General features: G+C 43.0%; 1 protein-coding gene across 1 annotated transcript in view; it reads right to left on the reverse strand.

Annotated features, from left to right (window-relative positions):
* Positions 1 to 995, reverse strand: part of LOC124026557 (cytohesin-3) — a 22,624-nt gene extending 21,629 nt beyond the window's left edge. The window contains exons 1-2 of the mRNA XM_046339468.1: positions 574 to 995; positions 1 to 45 (exon numbers count right to left, since the gene is read on the reverse strand). The exon at positions 1 to 45 is cut by the window's left edge and continues 20 nt beyond it. Coding sequence (XP_046195424.1) covers positions 1 to 18 — 18 coding nt within the window. The 5' untranslated portion in view covers positions 19 to 45; positions 574 to 995. The remainder of the gene's footprint in view (positions 46 to 573) is intronic.
* Between the last annotated feature and the right edge of the window lie 9,395 nt (positions 996 to 10,390).

Consider the following 10,390-nt stretch of genomic DNA (forward strand, 5'->3'; position numbering starts at 1 on the left):
TTGCTCAATCTCAGTCATGACTTCAGCTATCTCAAACTTCAAGCGCTTGAGAGGGGAAGAAAAATAAATATAATTGGATTCTTGGAATAGGCTGTATTCAGAGAAAACTCTTCAAGAGTGAAAGCAGTACTATACAAAAACATATGTTGAATGAACAGAGACACTGACAGAGATCCAAAATAGTAATTCTGAGAAAATGATAGAGGCTACAGATGTAGAATATTAATTTGACAAGTTTCTCACAGCAGGAAAATTATCCTGCAGCAACAGGACATGATAACTATTGTATGGATTATAATTAATGGACATTTTTGTAGGGGTTGATACATTTTTTTGTCAGGCCAAATCAAGTCGGACATTTTAAAGTGGAAATTACAAACTTTATAAGTGTTTTTTAGACTTTGAATACACTACAAGTTTGCATTTCCGGCGGTGTAGAAAATGTACTGCAACAGTATAATCAAATTAAAGGTCCTACATCTGTACACGAGCACGTCAGAAAAATACAAGACACTCTTCCTCAAAGTTTTCCCAGCTACGAAGCCGAGGCAAAGCAACTTCAAGGCTACCCACTTCAATATCATCCAGCAGCTCTCTCTTCCTCCGTCGGATGTTTGACAGCTCACCCCTCTCTTCCAGTGAGAGATCCTGAGGTACTAGAGGAGAGAGATCACAGGGAGAGAAACATCCTTAGTCTACTGCCGATGCATCTTGTTACACTCTGTGTCACACACATCAAAGCAGATACATTTGTCTTAATTTGTGAGAAAAAAAAGGTGAATGGTCTTAACTATTCCACATGAAAGTGTTTTCTGACCCCTTTTAATGCTCGGGAATATTCTATTAATAAAACCAATCCAGATTAAGTTTCCGTTCATTAAATGCGAATTTGGTAAATTAACGCAACCATCGCCCTCGACTCTTTAACTGCCCAAGGGCTTAGAGCTGAGGTGAAGCGAACACGAGTGCCCTCGCTCTCTCTCTCTCTCTCTCTCTCTGTTTCTCTGTTCTCTCTCTCTCTCTCTCTCTCTCTCTCTCTCTCTCTCTCTCTCTCTCTCTCTCTCTCTCTCTCTCTCTCTCTCTCTCTCTCTCTCTCTCTCTCTCTCTCTCTCTCTCTCTATCCCTCTATCCCCTCTCTCTCTATCCCTCTCTCTCCATCTCTATCTCTCTCCCTCTCTTCTCCATCTCTTCCCCCATCTCTCTCCATCTCTCTATCCCTCTCTCTCTCCCATCTCTCTCCATCTTTATCCCTCTCTCTCTCATCTTTCTCCTCTCTCTCTCTCTCTCTCTCTCTCTCTCTCTTCTCTCTCTCTCTCTCTCTCTCTCTCTCTTCTCTCTCTCTCTCTCTCTCTCTCTCTCTCTCTCTCTCTCTCTCTCTCTCTCTCTCTCTCTCTCTCTCTCTCTTCTCTCTCTCTCTCTCCTCTCTATCCCCCTCTCTATCATCCTCTCTCCATCTCTATCCCTCTCTTCCATCTCTCTCCATCTTTATCCCTCTCTCTCTCCATCTTTATCTCTCTCTCTCTCTCTCTCTCTCTCTCTCTCTCTCTCTCTCTCTCTCTCTCTCTCTCTCTCTCTCTCTCTCTCTCTCTCTCTCTCTCTGTTTCTCTCTCTCTCTCTCTCTCTCTCTCTCTCTCTCTCTGTTTCTCTCTCTCTCTCTCTCTCTCTCTCTCTCTCTCTCTCTCTCTCTCTCTCTCTCTCTCTCTCTCTCTCTATCCCCCTCTCTCCATCTCTCTCTCCATCTTTATCCCTCTCTCTCTCCATCTTTATCCCTCTCTCTCTTTCTCTCTCTCAGTGAAACCACCAGAGAAGGGTCTCTGTGATCCGGCTTCATTAACCCAGCTAAGAGGCAGATAGATAGGCTATACACCCACTAAATCTCTCTTCATAGAGCAGGAACATGACAAGACTGATATCAATGCCAAGCCACTGCATACAGATACTGTGGAAACATACAGTATTTACTTCACAGTTTCCCTTTATACAGAACCGAATAACATTACCAGTGAACTAAAGCCATGTCTTGCCAATTAAATAACATGGGAGCCTAGCCAAGAGCTGCCCAGTGCTAATTTAGCAGTTGGCAACTCGAGTTCTTACAAGAGGTGCTCAGGGCTCTAAACATTGATCGCAGCAATGATATTAATAAGACTAACAATTAAACACATGCCTGTGTAATGTATTTTTAAAATTATATTTAACTTTTTTTAACTAGTCAAGTCAAAATGACTGTTCCCTTAACTATTTTATGTAATCCTATGTTGCACTTTGTGTCCGGGGGTCAGGTAGTGAGACAGAGAGCCAGTCAAGCATTTCCTCCTGGTTCACTGTGCTGCTGTCCGTGTTGCTCTATGACAATAGAAGGGATGTGGAGCTACAATAATCACTGACTGGAGTTCAACATCCAAATAGAGACAATAATTAGCTGGCTATCCTCGGGGTTAACCTCGCTTTGGTTATACAATCTCAGTGGAACTGTGACTGAATGTGATGCAATTAGTTTCAAGTTCAAGTTGACACAGCTCTCAATTGAGAAAAATGACTAAAGTTATTATTTGAAGTGGCACAATGTTATCTATGATAGGAAATGTCTGCTCATTTCAATTTGGCCTATTTCAAAGCAGAAATGTACTGAATTTTCTTATTATTACCAAGAACACAACTGTTTACCAGAAACCCATTCGAGTCTATTTCTATAATAATGTGCGTCATCGACTCAACGCATATTAGATTATTGCTTTTTACAGCAAATATATTTAGATGTATGTAATTTGCTTGTTGGATGGATGATATTCTGCATTTTATTTTTAAATTGTACCTTTATTTTACTAGGCAAGTCAGTTAAGAACAAATTCCTATTTTCAATGACGGCCTGGGAACAGTGGGTTAACTGCCAGTTCAGGGGCAGAATGACAGATTTGTACCTTGTCAGCTCGGGGATTTGAACTTGCAACTTTTCGGTTACTAGTCCAACGCTCTAACCACTAGGCTACCCCGCCGCCCCATAGAGAGAACATAGCCTGGTTTTTCCCCTGCCTGAGACCAGAGGCTCTAATATGTCTCCTGGTTAATAGGACCGTCTGGGTAAATTCATCTGGCTGATTACTATCTGATTCATCATGGATGTTAATGAGAAGGTGCATGGGAGCTAGCCTGGTTAAACCAGACTGAACACTGCTCAGACTGAGCACACCACATGAGTGCAGCATTCCGTCTGGTTTAAGCAGCCGAGATGTGAGGCTGAGCTCCCTTCAGAAGCCTCCCTACACCACATCTGCTCTGACCATTATATCACCCTGCAAAACACACCTTCATCTATCAGATCAACAGGGAAACAAGCTAGGCAAAAGCAGGGAAGGTACATTTAAAATGGGTAATAAATGGACCCTTCTGGTCCAGTGGTGGTGGACATTAAACATGAAGATAGGGTAGGGGGTCTTACAAATTAGATTGCTAATACAATCCACCCTGGCAACCGCCCTCTGACTAATCCAGGAAATGAGTTTAGTAGAGTCTCCAGTTGGCAGACAGAGAAAGAGTCATTTGTGAATCTAACAGGGTCCAGAGCTCTGACAGTCACAACAACTGAATGGTTCCTTTATCAACAAAACAAGTCTTTATCAGTCTTACTTTCAGCAGTCATTAATGTCTCTTCACCAGTCTGAGCAAGAGGACAAGTACATTAGAGTGTCTAGTTTGAGAAACAGACGCCTCATAAGTCCTCAACTGGCAGCTTCATTAAATAGTACCTGCAAAACACCAGTCTCAATGTCAACAGTGAAGAGGCGACTCCGGGATGCTGGCCTTCAAACTAGACACTGTAATGTACTTGTCCTCTTGCACAGTTGTGCACCGGGGCCTCCCACTCCTCTTTCTATTCTGGTTAGAGCAAGTTTGTGCTGTTCTGTGAAGGGAATAGTACACAGTGTTGTATGAGATCTTCAGTTTCTTGGCAATTTCCTGCATGGAATAGTCTTCATTTCTCAGAACAAGAATAGACTGACGAGTTTCAGAAGAAAGGTCTTTGTTTCTGGCCATTTTCAGCCTGTAATCGAACCAGGAAATGCTGATGCTCCAGATACTCAACTAGTCTAAAGAAGGCCAGTTTTGTTGCTTCTTTAAACAGAAAACAGTTTTCTGCTGTGCTAACATAGTTGCAAAAGGGTTTTCTAATGATCAATTAGCCTTTTAAAATGATAAACTTGGATTAGCTTACACAGAGTGCCATTGGAACACAGGAGTGATGGTTGCTGATAATGGACCTCTGTACACCTATGTAGATATTCCATACAATAGTCATTTACAACATTAACAATGTCTACACTGTATTTCTGATCAATTTGATGTTATTTTAATGGACAAAACATGCTTTTCTTTAAAAAACAAGGACATTTCTAAGTGACACCAAACTTTTGAACGGTAGTGTATGTCAACAAAGTTTTATCTGAATCTCAAATTGATTTGAGAGTTGCAGTTATGTGCCACTGAAATAGCTACACATCTACTCTGTCAAATCTACTCCAGTCAGTGGAGTGACAGGTTGGGTTGAGCAGGTGCAAAAATGGTGCCAGGGGGCAGGGGTTAAATAAATTCCAACATGTGCACCACAGAGCAGAGCCTCTGTAAATCTATAAATAACCATAACCCTCTATAAATGTACCCCCAAAACAAATCCCCTCAATCTCATTTTAGGAGTAAATCCCTACGATGAAGTCCTCATCCAAAAACGACCAACTGTTCACTACCCTCCCTCTGCAACTGGGTAGTTGATGATACAGTAACAGAGACAACTTCTGACTTGAGATCTGTGCACATTCCTCTGTAGAATCTCTGACAGGATGGGATACATTTGGGGGTAAGAAAGCCCACCTCATTATGTTTAGTCAGCTTGCAGTACAAACTACCCTTGCACATGATACACATTCAAATAGACCCAAAACAGACTGTCCATTTCATCACATTTTATCCACTTGTTGGACTGGAAAGTGTGATAACCATCTATTACTAAAACCCCCACTCATCCCAGCTTGACCAGTGGAACAGAGTAGGACTTAGACCAAATCCCATACTCTGTTACTGTACATGGGCCAACTTACCATTTTAAAAGCTAAACTGGGTAATGGGCACAGCCTGGCGGGTTGTCTTTACTGTCCCCTAGCTAGCCTGGTCTGTGTGTTGGAGCATGGGAGAACCCTGTCACCCCACTGGCCCCAGCAGGGAGATGGGATGAGATAGACAGGCCAGGCAGGCTGTCTCTGAGAGCCTCCTCTGGCTATAACCTGTAATCTAAAGCCTGTTGTCACCAATCCCTTTAACTTTATACCACTTGGACTCCCCTCACTGGCCTCACAAACACACATTTACAGGGACACACGTCATGCACACACGCAGATGCAGGAGCACATAGACAGACACACGCACATAGATACAAACACACATATACAGATGCATGCACATCAGTGGAGAATGCTGAGGGGAGGAAGGCTCATAATAATGGCTGGAACAGAATGAATGGAATGGTATCAAACATATGGAAACCATCGGTTTGATGTTGTTGATACCTTTCCACTTATTCAGCTCCAGCCATTACTACGTGCCCGTCCTCCCCAATTAAGGTGCCACCAACCTCATACCTTAGGAGGTACCTTAGGACTCCGTTCCATTTATTACATCAATAACAATGAGCAGTCCTCCTATGGCTCCTCCAATCCAGCCTCCTCTGATACATACATAAATACAGTTCATTCGGAAAGTATTCAGACCCCTCGACTTTTTCCACATTTTGTTAGGTCACAGCCTTATTTTAAAATTGATTAAATTGTTTTTTTACCCTCATCAATAAAAACACAATACACGATAATAACAAATGTATAAAAATGTATAAACTGCAATATCACATTTACATAAGTATTCAGACCTTTTACTCGGTACTTTGTTGAAGCACCTTTGGCAGCGATTACAGCCTTGAGTCTTCTTGGGTATGACACTACAAGCTTGGCACACCTGTATTTGGGGATTTTCTCATATTCTTCCCTGCAGACCCTCTCAAGCTCTGTCAGGTTGTATGGGGAGCGTTGCTGCACAGGTATTTTCAAGTCTCTCCATAGATGTTCGATTTGGTTCAACTCCGGCCTCTGGCTGGGCCACTCAAGGACTTTCAGAGACTTGTCCCAAAGCCACTCCTGCGTTGCCTTGACTATGTGCTTAGGGTCGTTGTCCTTTTGAACCTCCGTCCCAGTCTGAGGTCCTGAGCGCACTGGAGCAGGTTTTCATCAAGGATCTCTCTGTAATTTGCGCCATTTATCTTTCCCTCGAACCTGACTAGTCTCCCAGTCCCTGCCGCTGAAAAACATGCCCACAGCATGATGCTGCCACCACCAACCACCATGCTTCACCTGAGGAATGGTGCCAGATTTCCTCCAGACGTGATGCTTGGCATTCAAGCCAAAGAGTTCAATCTTGGTTTCATCAGACCAGACAATCTTGTTACTCATGGTCTGAGAGTCTTTAGGTGCCTTTTAGCAAACTCCAAGCAGGTTGTCATGCGCCTTTTACTGAGGAGTGTCTTCCATCTGGCCACTCTACCATAAAGGCCTGATTGGTGAAGTGCTGCAGAGATGGTTGTCCTTCTGGATGGTTCCCCCATATCCACAGAGAGACTCTAGAGCTCTGTCAGAGTGACCATCGGGTTCTTGGTCACCTCCCTGACCAAGGCCCTTCTCCCCAGATTGCTCAGTTTGGCCGGGCGGCCAGTTCTAGAAAGAGTCTTGGTGGTTCCAAACTTCTTCCATTTAAGAATGATGGAGGCCACTGTGTTCTTGGGGACCTTGAATGCTGCATAAAAAATGGTACCCTTGCCCAGATCTGTGCCTCGACACAATCCTGTCTCAGAGCTCTACGGACAATTCCTTCGACCTCATGGTTTGGTTTTTGCTCTCTGACATGCACTGTCAACTGTGGGACCTTATATAGACAGGTGTGTGCCTTTCCAAATCATGTCCAATCAATTAAAACTACCACAGGTGGATTCCAATCAAGTTGTATGAACATTTCAAGGATGATAAATGGAAAATAGAAAGCTGACTCAAGTTTTCCAAAAAGCACCTGGAAGCACCTAGATGATCACCAAGACTCTTGGGAGAATGTTCCACAGACAGATGCGTCAAAAGTATAACTTTTTGGATGACATTGGTCCCATGATGTCTGGCGAAAACCAAACACTGGATTCCACAGTAAAAACCTTATACCATCGGTCAAGCATAGTGGTGGTATTGGGATGGTTTGGGGATGCTTCGCCAAAATGCCTCCACAGCGATGTGAGAGACTGATCATCAACTACAGGAAGCATTTGGTTTCAGTCATTGCAGCTAAAGGTGACACAACCAGTTATTTAGTGTAAGAGGGAACTACTTTTTCACACAGGGGAATTGCATGTTGCGTAAATGTGTTAATTAAATAAAAAATAATAAGTATTATTTTCTTTTTAAACTCAGTTTCTAATATTAGGTTTTGGATGAAGATCTGATAATACTCCGTGTCAAACATATGCAAAAAGAGAACATTTGAAAGCGAGCAAATACTTTTTCACAGCACTGTACATGCATACATACAAACTGTAGCACACACACAGGCACACGCTCGTGCTGCCAGCTGGCTTTAAACCCGCTAACACCCACCCCCACAGCTCTTAATCCCAATCGGACCATGGGGCTGATGGCCACAGTGGAAGTGGGATGTATACAGTGCACACCCACAGATGTTGTTTCCAATGGCCAGCCAGCCAGCCACTCTTTCTCTCTCTTCTGTGACCTACTTTGGCAGTGACAACACGGACAGACACAGTAATAAACATTTGTAGTCTTGTTTAGCTATACGGAGACGCGACCTGGCAGTTTGTCAAGACGCAAGAATGTGGGGAATGATTAGTACAGGGCAAGTCAAAGGGCAGTGGGTTATGATGAGTGTGTGTACTGTATTCTGTATATTAGTCAGTGTAGCTAATGGAAGTGTATTATTTTCATGAACGTATGATCTGGCTGCTGTTTGGCCTTTTCAATAGTTGAGTATGTTGCACCTCACTGCTTTGTGGATCCAGAAAAAGTACTATAAATGTGCATCTATGGATATGTGTATACGACAATGCAGGAGCGATCCCTATACCATTATTTTGCAGTAATAGCTCACATCTTTGGGCAGGAGGAGAGCAAAGATTGTGGGGGGTAATATCTTGGGGTTTAGCTACTAGAGCAGGATCTAGTACCCGGGTGTAGAGAGATCTAAGATCTAGTACTGGGGGGCTAAACTAAACTGCCATCCAATGATTGCATTGTTTAATCTGCTGTTTTAGGGAGAGGGAGCGGACCCCTGCTAGGGGGTGATCCACCCATCCGGGTGGTCCCTCCCTCCACCCTGGTCTGTCCAGACATCATGTCCCCTCATGCCCAACATCTGCTCAGGATCACCACTAGAATGTAAATATTTTATTTGATGTGCTGGGGCCTTATATCAGCTAGGGCCTGATACTTCACGCCCATATGCCTGTTGCCAGTACATTCATATTTCTGTAGATTTGATACACCTTGGAATGAGATTGATGCTGTTTCTGGCACCCACTTCTAATCAGAGAGCTGGATGGGGGTCGAGTGACTGTGAAGACTGAAGACAAACCACTGCCTGGAGATTGTTTCCTGGAAGTCCAGGATGTTGATGCTTGTCTACTCTGACCGGGCGGAGCAAAGCTGTGTTTGGCTGACCTGCTGGAGGCTTGAAAGACTAGATACACAGGCCACTTCAAAATAACAGTCATGGAACACCTAAGACATTTACTGACTTCTGTGTTATATATTGTGTTAGGGTGGACTTTTATACAATCTATAAGCACACCTTTTAGGATCCCTGAAAACACAAGCACAGCACACTTCTTCCTTTTAGAATCCCTGAGAACACAAGCACAGCACACTTCTTCCTTTTAGGATCCCTGAAAACACAAGCACAGCACACTTCTTCCTTTCAGAATCCCTGAAAACACAAGCACAGCACACTTCTTCCTTTTAGAATCCCTGAAAACACAAGCACAGCACACTTCTTCCTTTTAGAATCCCTGAGAACACAAGCACAGCACACTTCTTCCTTTTAGGATCCCTGAAAACACAAGCACAGCACACTTCTTCCTTTCAGAATCCCTGAAAACACAAGCACAGCACACTTCTTCCTTTTAGAATCCCTGAAAACACAAGCACAGCACACTTCTTCCTTTTAGAATCCCTGAAAACACAAGCACAGCACACTTCTTCCTTTTAGAATCCCGGAAAACACAAGCACAGCACACTTCTTCCTTTTAGAATCCCTGAAAACACAAGCACAGCACACTTCTTCCTTTTAGAATCCCTGAAAACACAAGCACAGCACACTTCTTCCTTTTAGAATCCCTGAAAACACAAGCACAGCACACTTCTTCCTTTTAGAATCCCTGAAAACACAAGCACAGCACACTTCTTCCTTTTAGAATCCCTGAAAACACAAGCACAGCACACTTCTTCCTTTTAGAATCCCTGAAAACACAAGCACAACACACTTCTTCCTTTTAGAATCCCTGAAAACACAAGCACAGCACACATTTTCCTTTTAGAATGCCTGTGAACTCTAAATAGGTGTTCTGGTTCTACATACTTGTGTTCTCAGGGCCACAGGGCTGAGTGCTCCAGAGAGTAGAGCTGGGATGGTAAACCGAAAATTATCGATACCGACCGAACTAACCATTTAGAGGACTAACCATATTGAGGACATTTTACTGATATCGATAAGTAGCCTTTAAAAAAATTGGCATTGGCATTACTAGAGGAGTGTGACATTTGAAATGACATTTGAAATGAAATAAGTCTTAATATAGGCTATTGCTAATGGGATAATTGATAGCCACAACATTCAATGTAGTAGTAGTAGTTTAAAGGGTAATGTAAAATAGTAACTGGTGCACACTAATGTTGTAAACTTAGCGTTCAATTGATCGTTATCATGATAATTCAGTCAATTTATCATGATATGGATTTTTGTCCATATTGCCCAGCTCTACCAGAGAGCAGCAGTTACCTAGCCTGGCCAAGAAACACACACAACCCACGTAGCCTCCAGCCTCTATCCAGCCTCTAACTACCCCCTTAAAATTGGATCTACTTCCATTTAGTTCCCCTACTAGTGAAATAAGATCATTATTACTCAAGGAAAGTACCGTCTCTCTCTCTCTCTTTTGCTATTTCTCAGTCTCTCACTTTCCTTCTCCATCTCTTCTCCTCTCTCCCCCTCCATCTGAACTCCACCCCTGTCTGTATCTCTTCTCATTCTTCCTAATTTGATAACTCATTAACAATCGAGGCAATAGATTGCATCCAAACAA

Source organism: Oncorhynchus gorbuscha, unplaced genomic scaffold (genome assembly GCF_021184085.1).
Source record: "Oncorhynchus gorbuscha isolate QuinsamMale2020 ecotype Even-year unplaced genomic scaffold, OgorEven_v1.0 Un_scaffold_2769, whole genome shotgun sequence".
Taxonomy (NCBI): Eukaryota; Metazoa; Chordata; class Actinopteri; order Salmoniformes; family Salmonidae; genus Oncorhynchus; species Oncorhynchus gorbuscha.